This window comes from Balaenoptera musculus, chromosome 17, assembly GCF_009873245.2.
Source record: "Balaenoptera musculus isolate JJ_BM4_2016_0621 chromosome 17, mBalMus1.pri.v3, whole genome shotgun sequence".
Classification (NCBI taxonomy): domain Eukaryota; kingdom Metazoa; phylum Chordata; class Mammalia; order Artiodactyla; family Balaenopteridae; genus Balaenoptera; species Balaenoptera musculus.
In genome coordinates, this window is record NC_045801.1 from 75,706,128 (window position 1) to 75,720,349 (window position 14,222).

The following is a 14,222-nucleotide window of genomic DNA, read 5'->3' on the forward strand; positions in this document are numbered from 1 at the left end:
TCCCCTGCGGTGCCTGTGCAGTGTTCCCTGCGTGGCCAAGGCCATGTCAGGAGGCAGATTTGGTTGTCCCATCCTTGGGAAGAAAGTGAGAATGGACAGTGGGCTTTCAAGGCAGGCGTGGTCTCCTACTTGGTGATCTCGAGAGCGGGATTTCAGTCACACGTGCCTCCTTGGTAGAGACAGTCTCACAATAGAAACAGTCTCACAGTGGTGATTTCTGTTCCTCGAATACTACAAAAGCCTATTTCTGACATTGATGGTTGCTATATATATGATCTGATTGTGAAATAATTGTGCTATTAGTTTAACTGTAAGAATAGCAAGGAGAGAAAGCAAGGTCCAGCACATCACAACGCTTTATTTAGCAGCAGGCTGCCAGGAATCATCAGAAGTGTTACTAGAATGGCTAACCCCTTGGTCGCTGTTAACGCCCCTGAACTCCTCAGCTTTCGTGTCTGGGAGGAGCCACAGAGTCTAGTGCCCATCCAGCTTAATGTCGATTCTGTATTATTGCATTCCCTGTGTTCCAGCTCAGGGTCAGCTGACTTCTTCTGAAAGGCCCGATAGTAAATATTTTAGGCTTTGTGAGTCACATATGATCTCTTTTGCATACTATTATTTGATTTTTTTTTTTAACCTCACTTTAAAAATACAAAAAAAAAAAAAAAAAAATCTATAGCTTGAGGGCTGTACAAAAGCAGGCCATGGCCCAGATTTAGCTCATGGGTCATTTGCCCACCCTTGTTTTGAGTATTGTTTAATATGACAGAAGTGTTTTAATTCAAACAGATAGCAAATTATAGTCAGAAACATTTGTGTTTGAAAACCTTTTCAGCACAGTAATAAAGGGAGAAGTAGTGCTTTTAACCTATAAGCCTAACAGTTTTAGTTTACTGCTGACCTATACGTGTCTTTCTTAACATGGCTTTATTGTTTTCTTACAGGCTCTTAGGTTGGTTAGGAAAGGTGATATCCAAAATGCCCAGTAGGAATGGGATAAACTAGATTTTAGACCCAGTTTCTTCTGGGTTTGTTTTATTTTATTATTTTATTTTTAAAATTCTGCCTCATTACAAAAAAGACTTAAGATAGTAGCACTATTTTGTGCTTTCTTCTTTCAAATCCAGCCTTCCTGGAGACTCAAGGGAAACCTGTGGGTGTTTAGCTTTAGTGGAATAGTCCATAGGAAACGATTCATGTTGAAGGTATCACCCTGTAGAAGACAAGCGCAAAGTAGATTTAAATTTAAAAAATTATAGGCATATATTTGTTTATATTTGAGAACAGCTTAATAAATTACTTTGCAGTATTTTTTTGTTTTTTGCTCATTTGGGTTTAATGTCTGCACTATTACTTTAAAAAAAACCTATTTTTTAAAATAAGTTTGGACTTAGCAGTTGCAAAGATAGTACAGAGAGCTCCTGCACACCCTGTGCTGTTATTTTAACAATGTACTCAAAACAGTAAGCTCCTTTCTTCAAATCTTTCAGACAGTAACCTAAATTCTGTGTTTATCTTGTAGGTTATAAAGTTTTAGCACTCTTGGATGTGCCTGATAAGAGTCAAGAAAAAGCTGATCTATATATCCATGTGACATATATCAAGAAGTGGGATATATGTGCCGGCAACGCCATCTTAAAAGCCCTTGGGGGGCACATGACTACCCTGAGTGGGGAAGAAATCAGTTACACGGGCGCCGACGGCGTTGAAGGGGGGCTCCTTGCCAGCATCAGAGTGAACCACCAAGCCCTGGTCAGAAAACTCCCCAGTCTAGAGAAGACGGGACATAAATAAGCCACGCTGGTTACAGGTCGCAGCTCCTCCAGAGCTGAACGGTCAGCCTGAAACGCTGGAGGCGTCAAAGCATCGGTGGAGACTGCATGGTGAAGGCCATCCTGAACCTTTTAAAGTATTTATGAAGCATCAGAGACTTATTTTCCCTGTAATAGGATGCAAGATCAGGGAGAATGGGTTGCTTCCTGTCTCAAGTATTGTCTTTATTTTTGAGACTATTTTCGTACAGTTGTCATACACAAGGCGCATATATATATATATATTTGTGAATTAAAATCTATAGTCGAGTCTGCATTGTTATGAGCCACCATTTTCACACAATATCATGAATCTTCACTGTTTGTTAGTACTTTCATATAGAATTGGGCTGAAGAAAGGATTGATTTTGTGTAGATGTTTAATATTACTTTACAATTATATCTCATTGAAAATAAAATAATTGGGGGTTTTTACCCCTAGTTCAGATGGAAAGCACAAGAAGCTACAAATTCATTAATATGCAACAAATTCTCTATTTATCGCTTACCGAATATTTCTTATGGATTAAAATAGAAAAAGCTTAAATTGTTTTTTTTCTTTGAAATTTTAATAACAGGTTCACCAGCTAGTAGAGAATATAGATATATGATGGTTGCGTTGTAACTGTAATTTCTGTGTGTGTGTGTTTTGTTTTGTTTTTCTAAAGAAAAGTGCGTTTGTACCTCTGGGTTCAACACTTCTGCCATCTTGCTGGTAATTTTCATTTGCCCTATGGACAGTGCATGGTTCCATCCTTTCCCTCTTGACCAGCATTTGGTCTTTAACTTGTAAGGTTTGGATTAAGGTTTCAGGGTTAGCATTAGAATTTGGTATATTTTCTCATTAGGGATTAAATATGCTGTATAAGGCATTATAAAAATATAAATGATCCTCTTATTAACTGAAAGTTATTTGACATTACACGAAATGAGCTAGCTTTTATTATTTTCAAAAGCCTTGTTATAGTACTTTTTAAAAAATTTGCCAGGTTTGTATATAGAGATTCTCTCATTATCAAGAATAAGTTAAGGTTGCTTTTGCCATGGTTAGTTTTACCATTAATAAATGGATCTAACCTAAACAAACAAAGTATTAACTTTTGAGATACTTTGTATCTTCTCTTCATATTAAAAAAAATGAAGATTGAAGTTACTTTTTGATGAATTTTTTTCCAGTTGAAGTGTGCAGAATCTGGTTGGAAGAAAGGTTGTGACATATTCACTGTGTCACTGTAATTTGAACCTTGCTTTGTAGGATATCTTTCATTGGGATGTCTGATTTCTCTCAGTGTGATAGCTGGAAATTTCAGGTAAACAGTAGCATTATTTCACGTGACTTTGCTATGGTTTTATTCCATAACACACTGATAAGGAGAGGGATTTCTTATGGTTTCATGGTTTCTTTTCTTTATATCTTTCTTCCTTTCTCTCTCTCTCTTTCTCTCTCTCTTTCTTTTTCTCTTTAAATTTTTTAACCGTAAATCAACTTTCCATTTATTTTCCCATCTTGGAGGTAAAGTTGACCAGAAGATGGGCATCCCCACCTGGTGGAATGTGCTCACAACTTTAGGTTTGCAAATGACACTGTCCAAGGTCCTAATTCCTCACTGGGGAATCGGACCTAGTGTGATACACACATTACCACCCAGTCTCTAGCAACTGGTCACCAATCTGGTAGGGTAATGGGCCTTGATAGGTAGGGTTTTGTTCATGAAAATTCATTCAAAGTTTTGGTAGTTGGAACACTTGATATTTAAACAGGACTTAGGAATTCTGAGCAGAATATTAGAGACTGCATCTTTCTTTGCAACGAGATGAGGAAAGCCTTTTTCTCAGGAGAGATGGCAAAGGAATATGCTGTTTCCAGAGTCCTGCGGTACAAGCATTTGTTTTCATTGTAATGTGTCAAACTTAGGGAAAAGGGACTAGCGTATTAGGAAATGGGGCTAGTTCTTATTAGCAAGCGTGGTGCTTTGGTTTCATTTTGAATTTTATTAAACCACATGTAGATAATGACTTTGTGAAGGGCTTGTGTTGTGCACAAAAATTAAGATACTGGCCGACAGTTTAATGCGTTATTTTTGTGATTTGTTGGGTATAGTATAGTACTAATGATTTTTAAGTGCTTTTATAAAAATTTCATTTTAAAACGTTTTGTTTCTAAAAGTCAGTATACATTATAGAACTAATGTAAGTACAAAGAACAGTATTTATATTTATTTATGTAAGACATTATTGTGCCAGGACATACCAGTAAAACACCTTCATGAATAAGTGAGACAGATAATATCTCCCAAGAATGACATAAGTACAGTTATTTCTAAAATGTTTACTTTTAGTGATCCTCACCTCCCCAATTCCTTGTCTCCCTTTCCCTCATCTTGACACTGATAACCCCAGGATCCATCAACTGTCCCCTTCCTCAGCCCCTCTTTGTCTCTACCTTGTTCCCTATCACCCTAGCCTGTTGATTAATGTTCTCCTTTTATATCTGTTTCTCTTTCTTCACCAGTATACTCTTCCCCAGCACTTAATCCACGATTTCTCTCGTAGACCTACATCCCACGATTGGTTGCTGAAATCTTAGGGCAGAACGGAGACTCTAGTAAAGTTCCGATGGAGAGAGTAGTCCTGGCAGAGTCCTAGCTGACTATTACTTTTCAAAGACTCCTCAAAAAGTAAAGGAAAATCACCTTCAAAACCACCAAAGTAACTGTCAAGTGTAACCCAAGTCCTCTGTCTTTACAAAGCGTTTCTTCTGACCCATCCTTCAAAGAATGAAAATGCAGAAAATACAGGAGTTGGCTGGCTATGCCTGCTGGAGAAAACTTGCTTTTTCTATTAGTTTTCATACTGTGTCCCTATGTCAGTTGAGAGCATCAGAGCCTACAAGATGGGTCATATTTGTCTTTGTCATTCAATTGTCCCCTTTCCCCAATTTTAGAGTTTTTCTTTGATTCTAAATATTGAATTTTTTATGGCTGTATAATGAAGTAACAAGCGTCTTGGTCTGTGTGTTTTAAGTAGTAATTGTGCAAATTCTTCCTGTTTTCTGGGTGCTTCCTTTGAATATTGTGCAAATTGAGTCAGAGGCAGTGGGAGGGGCAGTGGCTAAGAAAAGACTAGGGAAGAAGAAAGCCCAGGGGAAGGGTAGCCAAGGGAGGCCGCCAAGCAAGCATCTGCCCTGTCTCAGATGTTTAATTCAAAAGTTGGATTTTACTCGGGCTTTGAAGGTGACAGCTGTCTCTCATAGCTTAAACATAAGTAAAGAAAGCTGGAGTGCCACCCCCTATTCCTCAGAAAAGAAAATATCCAGCTTGCCTCTCCTTGATAACAGCTTGAAAATGGCCTTCTGGAGACGAGCTCTGGCAGGTTTAAAACAGGAACTGTTTGGAATCTAGTTGCAACTACTTATCTTGGCTATGTGTTGACTGCTTGTGGATAGAAGCAGTGATTTTTCAGTTTAGATCTTGGTTGAATTTAAGACTTACTTAATTATTCTCAGCATATGCCTACAAAAGTCTGCCTTGTAACTGTTGTGTAAAATAAACCTATGGTTTCATTTTTATCCTAAAAAAAGTTGTGCCTTAACAACAGGGCATTGTATGTTAATAAGGGAAAACAAAATTTTTTTTAATAGATGGGGAAAACAGGAACTTTTGCCATTAAAATTTAAGTTCTTTTAATGTTTTTAATGTTAGAGTTGGGGAAAATTCATTAAAGTTAAATAAAATTAATATAAAATTATTTTTGCATATACAACTAAAGTGCATTTTTATAAGAACTGGCATGTTGATGTATATAGGTCTGAAATGATACTTCATCCTTTGGTTTTTAATTTGAATTAATAAGACCATGATAGATTTTTTTAAATTTTACTCTTAAACCATTTCAGTGTGCTATTATATCTATTCTAGTACTCTGAGTCACTTTGGTTCTAACAACTATTTATGGTATCATGTCAAGAATTTCTTAATGTTAAAAAATACTGTATGTATGTGACATAAACCAGAATGGTTCCTAGATCGGAGAGGGTTCGGATTAGCATTTACTAAGAGGGCAAGAAGAACTGAACTTTGTACTTCAAAAGGAGGTTTTGTCTTTATGAGGTGCTGGTCATAATAAGTTGTTTATTTTTATTTCATCAAAGCCTAGCAGGTGTTTGCATTCCAATTTACCATTGATAAAGGCTTACAGGGAAGCTTCTTTTTTAAAAATTATTTTTTAAAATGAGTGATGAATTAATTCTGTGGGAAAATGAGATTTATAAATATTAGTTTTCCTTTAAGATAATATAACCCAAACTTTCAGAAGTTAAGGATGATGAATAATATTACAACTTGTTGTGTATTGTGTTTGTAAGGGTTCCCTAAAGTATTAAAATGCAGGTAATTTGTGTAAATTGCAAAAGCAGAAACTGTGATGTTTGATTAGTAGTATGTTGCATTAGAATTCTTTTTGAGGCGTATGTTATACATATAGTAAACTATTATTCAGACCTGTTCATCCTGTATTTTTTTAAAATAGGAGATACAGCACCCCAAGTCATCTTTAAATCAGCCTGCAAAGAGTTCATCTATCTCCCCAAATTATCTCTTCTAAGCCCTCTTCGTCATCTATGTTCAGTTAAGTTGGAAATGCTTATAGACTTTAATTTGTGTGTAAAATACGGACTTCAATTTCCATTGTGCCCTTGCATCCACCCTTGGCAGTAGCCAAAACTAGCTTTACAGTCTAACAGGAGAGACTGTGTTCTGCCGTGATGGACTGTGGTGTTGCCAGTGGGTCTTTTTCCTCTTTTGATGGTTTTACTTAAGCTACTAAATGGATATATACACAAGCAGTTGAGTTTACACTAAGACTATGAAATGGTATTTCCCGTCTGTGTCCCTGCCTCTTCAAACTTGGATGTGGTGTGTTTTTTTTTTAATCATTTTTCACTTCCTAGTCAATCTCTTATAATGGGCTAATGATGAGAGGAATTAAAATAAAACTAACTACCTTTGAATACCCCTTCCCCTCTCACGCACTGAAGGCTGTGGAGGAACTAGACCCTTTCCTGTTGCCAAGATACGCTTAGACGCCAGAGTTTTCTTTGCTGGGCATGCTATCTCCTGCCTCACCCACACCACCTAATTTAAGAGGGTCCCGACTGCAGCCTCTACTGAGAAGTAAAGGTAAACTCTCCTCCCTCCAGGTTTTTGAGCAGGCTTTTTGGCGCCTCACCTGTAGCCCTCACTTCTGCATGTGCTGTTGTAAACTTCTTAGGGACACGGATGACGTCTTGGTGATTTTTGTACTTCCACCTCAGCCTCGGCAGCTACCCCAGTGTCTGGAACAAATTAGGTGCTTAATGGCTGTCGAACTAAATGGAATAAAGGGTTTCTACTAGCATCAGCATTTCTCATGCCTCAGTTGTGTAAGCTGGTTGTTTGGTTTCCTCTGCAAATATTTATGTTTTATCGCCCACACACCCTAAATTATTTTTTAAAGTTTTGTTTTCTTTCCTTCAGATACTACCCCATGGCCAAATAGCTCTAGAAAATGTGGTTGCCTCCGATGAAATGATCATCCCAAATTCTGCCCCTGGATACACTTTGCCAAACTGAAATTTGAATTTTCTGAATAAATTGGTCATGTCTGAAAGATGGTGTGCTGCATCTACTTTTTTTTCCTTTTTTTAAAAAATTTTTACTATGGTAAAATATACATAACAAATTTGCCATTTCAACCATTTTTAAGTGTACAATTGGGTGGCATTTACATTCACAGTGTTGTGCAAATATCACCACTATCCATTTGCAGAACCTGTTCAGCCCAAACAGAAACCCTGTGCCCTTTGGACAGTCGCTCCCCATCCCCCCGTCCTGGTAACAACTATACTGCTTTCTGTCCCTGAATGCTTCTGCTTTTTTTAAACATCTTTATTGGAGTATAACTGCTTTACAATGATGTGTTAGTTTCTGCTGTATAACAAAGTGAATCAGTTATATGTATACATATATCCCCGTATCTCCTCCCTCTTGCGTCTCCCACCCACCCTCCCTATTCCACCCCTCTAGGTGGTCACAAAGCACTGAGCTGATCTCCCTGTGCGATGCAGCTGCTTCCCACTAGCTAGCTATTTTACATTTGGTAGTGTATATATGTCCATGACACTCACTTCGTCCCAGCTTACCCTTCCCCCTCCCCGTGTCCTCAAGTCCATTCTCTACGTCTGCGTCTTTAGTGCTGTCCTGCCCCTAGGTTCTTAAGAACCATTTTTTTTTTTGATTCCATATATATGTGTTAGCATACGGTATTTGTTTTTCTCTTTCTGACTTACTTCACTCTGTATGACAGACTCTAGGTCCATCCACCTCACTACAGATAACTCAGTTTCGTTTCTTTTTATGGCTGAGTAATATTCCATTGTGTATATGTGACTGGATGGGTTTTAATGCACCTGCAGTATTATTTGATTTTGCTGATGCTCTGCAAGTTCTCTTATCCCCTCAGATGTCAGCCTATCCTCATCCAGGGCCATGTAGAAACAGGAGGTAGGGATTTGTTTGGGGCAAGCGCTTCTCTGGCCTCGTAAGTTTGCTGTTTTAGGGCAGTGGTTGCCAGGCAGGGCATCAGGATCCGCTGGGGACTTAGGTATGCATCAGACGCGGTGGTGCAGTGGTCCAGCAATCTGTGTTTCATGCTGATGCCTGCTCACATCTGAGAAACACCGGTTTGGAGTCCAGGTTAAATATAAACCCCTAGGTTATCTTTTTTTTCTTTAATAGAACAGCTTCATTGAGATACTACTTACATACCATACAGACCGCCCATTTAGAGTACATAATGCAGTGGATTTTAGTATATCCACATAGCTGTACAACCATCAATACAATCGCCTTTAAAACACTACCATCACCCCCAAAAGAAACCCTCTAGTGGTTCCTCCCCCATTTTCCCTTCAACCCCCAGATCTCTCAGCTCGAGGCAATGGCACTGATTTTTTAATCTCTGTAGATTTGCCTATTCTGAACATTTCATATAAATGAGATCATACAATTCGCAGTCTTTTGTGATTAGCTTTTTTTTCACTTAGCATAATGCTTTCAAGATCTATCCGTGCTGTGGATATATCAGTAATTCATTCCTTCTTATGACTGAATAATATTCCATTGTATGGATGTACCACATTTTCGTTATCCATTCCTCAGCTGATGCATATTTGGGTTTTAATTTGGTTTAATATTAAAGCTCTGTAGTGCAAGCTCTTCCTCTCCTCATGGAAAAATATCTACATGTGACAATTTTGTATGTACACATATTAGCATTCTGAATTAATATTTCAGTACCAAGTGGACCACAAGTATTTATGAAGGTTCTAATTACACAGCTTTCTCCCCTGACGGATTTAGAGTTTGTAAGGCTATTCTTAACGCTACTATCACTGCCACCAAAATAGAAATGAATTGAATGTGTGGGATTTAATCTGATGCTTGTTTTCTGGGTTTCCCACTGTGGCCATCAGCAGGGGTAGCCCCATGGGTGCTGGGGGCTGCTGTCCAGCTGCTACTCAGCTCTGGGTCCTGGGCCAGTGCTCACGTATGGAGAGCTTGCATGTCACCTTTCCAGGCCTTGGGATTCCTGATCTTTCACGACACACTGGAAGTTCTTGAGACATTGTGGCCCCAAATGTTTGACTCAAATAGTGCAATAAGATCATGCCCGCCTCCCCTGTTCAGTAGCGTGTCAACAAGGGGATTTGAAGACTGTGGGCAGGAGACGTATGTGCCTAACAGGTGGACAGGTAATTCTGAACTAAGACATATACACCTGAAGGGGATGCCAGATGTCAGGGAGAAAATATTCAGCGGACTTTCCTCTCTCAGCAGTGCATGGCTGCCATATGAAACTGATACGAAGCCAGGTGACTAGTCTCTCCACAGGTTGACATTATCCACAAAAAAGGCCACAAAGGTATCTCTCCAACTGCAAAAAATATTAATTTCTAAGCAACAGATAATAAAGGATGCCTCCAAGAATTTATTGGTTATGGACATGAAACTCAATGTAATATGTCTTTGCATTTTGGAGATTTATGTTCTTAGAAACAGCTGATACAGAAGTCAAAGACATTAAATAGGCAAATTCATAATTGGATTTCTTTTTTTAATAAATTTATTTATTTATTTTAGGCTGCGTCAGGTCTTCGTTGCTGCACACGGGCTTTCTTTAGTTGTGGAGCACGGGCTCTAGGCACATGGGCTTCAGGAGTTGTGGCACGTGGGATTAGTAGTTGTGGCACACGGGCTTAGTTGCTCTGCGGCATGTGGGAATCTTCCCGGACCAGGGCTCGAACCTGTGTCCCCTGCATTGGTAGGTGGATTCTTAACCACTGCGCCACCAGGGAAGTCCTCTTACCTTCTTTTTTTTTTTTGAAGTTTTGAATTTTATTTTATTTATTTTTTTATACAGCAGGTTCTTATTAGTTATTCATTTTATACATATTAGTGTATATATGTCAATCCCAATCTCCGGTTCATCACACCACCACCACCCTTCATAATTGGATTTTTTAAAATGCTTTTTATTTGTTCATATAAGTAAATAATAGAGAACTCTATTCTACATCCTAATTTAAAAATTGGGATGTAGACCATTATTTTTAAAAAGACTTCTAGAATTTGAGTATTTTGAAAGGACAGAACCATTTTTAAATGTCTCAGCTGCTTAATAACGGCAAGGACTATTTTCTTCCTCCCTTTTAAGTCTTTTGGGTGGCTCTTATCAAGAATATCATTTCAGAGTTTCCAAAGTGCTTCAACATGGATTCAAGTTTTCCTGAAAGAGGGGTGATCCTGTGACCATGTGACATTTCAGAGGTCACATCTGATTTTTTATTTTTTGCCACTTGTACAAATATGAATTTGTCTTGCTGGAACAGTTTGAAGCTTGGAGCAAATGGAGAGGAAACATGATTCACAGTGAATTCACTGGTGGAGTCCAGTACGTCACGTGGTCTCCATCTACCTTCTAGAACTTCTGGGCCTTCCTCCCAGCCAGTGCTGTTTGCCCGCCAATCATGCCTTGGGGATTAACATGAGAACATCAGGAAACAATGGATCACATCTTGTTGAACAGAGAGCAGAGTGGTTTCTTTCCCAAATCAGATTTCCGATCGTGAAACAAGATTTCCACAGCTCTGATGGGAGATCTTCCCAGATATGTCCTGGGTCACGTCTTCACAGTAGGAATGCAAACAGCTCACATTTGAAAGTTTTTCTGTTTTCAGTGAATTCAGTTCTCTAGCCGGATTAAGATCTTTGGTTACATCCAATCTCCGACTGGCAGAGGACCAGACCTAATTTTTCAAAGAGAACATTGTCACGGAAAATGTTTTCAATAGTGGATATAGTTTTTCCCAAAGCCGCTCTTGGTAGGTAAGCAGTGGAGTGCCATGGGGCAGGAGGACAAACGATCTTTCTCCAATACGCTTTTTATTCTCTGGGGAAGAGATAAAACATTCTTCAAACAGTTGTTTTGGACCGCAAGCCAAATAGTCTTGGAAACCTCAGAGGACTAGATACATCAACAAGAGGAAACACTGAAAATGGGAAGGTCTGTCAGACAACAAAAGGATACCGCACTAACAGCAAGAGGTGAATTTCCAGTAGCGACAGGTCACCCTCAGCCCTGGACTCCTGGAGAGTGGCAGGGTGGATGTACTAAACCAGTGGTGGTCTGTGTTTAATGCAAAAGTTCAAGAATAGTTGACCATCGAGGCAAGTCAGAGACAGGAGTTAGGAATCTCCAGAGAGAAGGGTGATGAGTATGAAAGTTCGCCCCCAGAACTCGGGTGCAGCAGTGCCTGCATTTGAATACCCCTCCGCTTATTAGCTGCGTGATTTTGGGCAAGGTACCAACCATGGGGTTGTCATGAGGATGAAATGAGATAAAATATGGGAGGATCTTAGAACAGTCACATGGCCCCTAAGGATGCACATCTCCTCTCCGAGCCCCTGTTTCTGTTTGTCTGATCCGAAGGCTTTTACTCCATGCTGTATTTATTAGACAGGACTCTCTTGTTTTCTAGAGACAGAAATTAACTCAAATTCACCTAAACAGAAAACAATTCATTGGTTCAAGGGCCCAAGAAAGAAGGTTAGGGCTGAGAAGGTCAGCTGTTGAAATGTTGTGGTCATATCTCTCTCTCTCTCTTTCTCTCTCTCTCCCTCCCTCTCCCCTTCACCCCCTCTTCCTCTCTGCTGGTGTGCTGTTTCCTTCTCTCCTTTGATAGACCTTCTTTCTCCACAAAATGGGGAGCCCAGACCCACATTCTTCCAGCAGTGCCTACATGCATGGAACAACCTTCCACACTCACCTTACAGAAAGTCCTGGAAAGAAATGTGATTGATTTGGTTGGATCATATGTCCTCACCTGTCCCAAACTCTCCTGTCCAAGGGGCAAGACAGGATCTGTGAAGAAAAGAAGGAAGGAGGTTGGGCAGAGGAAACCATAGCTACTAAAATCCAGTCAATAAGGACTTCCCTGGAGGTCCAGTGGTTAAGACTCTGCACTTCCACTGCAGGGGGCATGGGTTCGATCCCTGGTCGGGGAACTAAGATAGACCAAAAATAAAAAAAAATCCAATCAACAAGATTTATCTGCGAGAATGGGGTGAGGGGACCCATCCCCGGTCAGTGCCTGGCTGTCAAGGGCGCTGACAACTGTCGTGTCCTCGGGTTTCTCACTGTTCTGTCCTGACTGGGGGCCCGGGTCTCAACAAGACGGAGCTTGGCAGCCGCAGGCACCTCGCACATTGCCTGAAGGCCAGCCGGCCACTCTTCCTGGCACCTCGCTCTTCTGGGGGGTGTTGGGTCGGGGAGGGGCAGGTGGGCCACAGATTGGACTGCACCCTGTTTTGATGCTTAAAACTTATATCCCTATCCAGTTCCCTGATCTTCTTCTTCTGTAGATTTCCAGGAGTCCAGGCTAAAGCCGTCACTGCTCTGGTAGCGTGAGGAACAGCTGGCCTGCTCCCTCCTGGGAGTCCTTGGTATTTAAAAAGCTTCTGTGGACTTCCCTGGTGGCCTGGGAAGAATCCGCCTGCCAGTGCAACGGACACGGGTTCGAGCCCTGGTCTGGGAAGATCCCACATGTCGCAGAGCAACTAAGCCCGTGTGCCACAACTACTGAGCCTGTGCTCTACAGCCCGCGAGCCACAACTACTGAGCCCGCGTGCCACAACTACTGAAGCCTGCACACCTAGAGCCTGCGCACTGCAACGAAGAGTAGCCCCTGCTCGCTGCAACTAGAGAAAGCCTGAATGCAGCAACAAAGACCCAAAAACAGCCAAAAATAAAAATAAATAAATTTTAAAAATTAAAAAATAAAAAGCTTCTGTGCTTTCAGAGTACTAACATTTAGAAATGATTTTTTCTTTTTTAAAGTTATGATACTTCTCATGTCAATACTTTTTTGTTTTTTGTTTTTTTTTTGGCTGTGTTGGGTCTTCATTTCTGTGCGAGGGCTTTCTCTAGTTGTGGCAAGCGGGGGCCACTCTTCATCGCGGTGCGCGGGCCTCTCACTATCGTGGCCTCTCTTGTTGCGGAGCACAGGCTCCAGATGCGCAGGCTCAGTAGTTGTGGCTCACGGGCCAGTTGCTCCGCGGCATGTGGGATCTTCCCAGACCAGGGCTCGAACCCGTGTCTCCTGCATTGGCAGGCAGATTCTCAACCACTGCGCCACCAGGGAAGCCCTAGAAATGATTTTTTTTTTAAATGGTCTAATCCTAAGAATTCTCTATTATAATGAGCAAGTAAAAAAGCATTTTTAAAAACCTGGTGATGAATTTGTTTATTTAACATCCTTGACTTCTGCATCAGCAATTTTTAGGATCATAAAGTTGTTTCACGTCTAGGACCAAAAATTCCAAAAATCCCTTATCCTCTGTTGCTTAGAAATGAGTATCTTGTTCAGTTTCCTGGCCTCAGTCATCATAGGCCAACCTGTACCCACAGCCCTGGCTGGTCTGAGTCTTTGCCCTGACTTCTCTGGTTAAAGTGAGTAAAATTATACCTACATTAGTTGGCTTTGGCTGCTGTAACAAAGTACCACAGACTGGGTGTCTTCATAACAGAAATGTACTGTCTCCCAGTTCTGGAGCAGAGTTCCAAAACCAACGTGTCATCAGGGCTGCTTTCTCCCGAGGGCTGTGAAAAGGACTCTATTCTATGGTTCTCCCTAATTTCTGGTGTTTTCTGGCAAACTTCGGCTTTCCTTGGCTTGTAGTACATCACTGATCTCTGCCTTCATCTCCAAGTGGTGTTCTCTCTGTGTGTGTCCAAATCTCCCCCTTTATAAGGACATCAGTCATATTGGATTAGGGGTCCACCCTTCACCATTCTGACCTCATCATAACTAATTAC

General features: G+C 40.6%; 1 protein-coding gene across 2 annotated transcripts in view; it reads left to right on the forward strand.

Annotated features, from left to right (window-relative positions):
* BPNT2 (3'(2'), 5'-bisphosphate nucleotidase 2) overlaps positions 1-7,208 on the forward strand; it is a 32,621-nt gene extending 25,413 nt beyond the window's left edge. For both annotated transcript variants that reach the window (XM_036830038.1, XM_036830040.1), the window contains one exon: positions 1,523-7,208. In XM_036830038.1, coding sequence (XP_036685933.1) covers positions 1,523-1,794 — 272 coding nt within the window. In that variant the 3' untranslated portion in view covers positions 1,795-7,208. The remainder of the gene's footprint in view (positions 1-1,522) is intronic.
* The last annotated feature ends 7,014 nt before the right edge of the window (positions 7,209-14,222 follow it).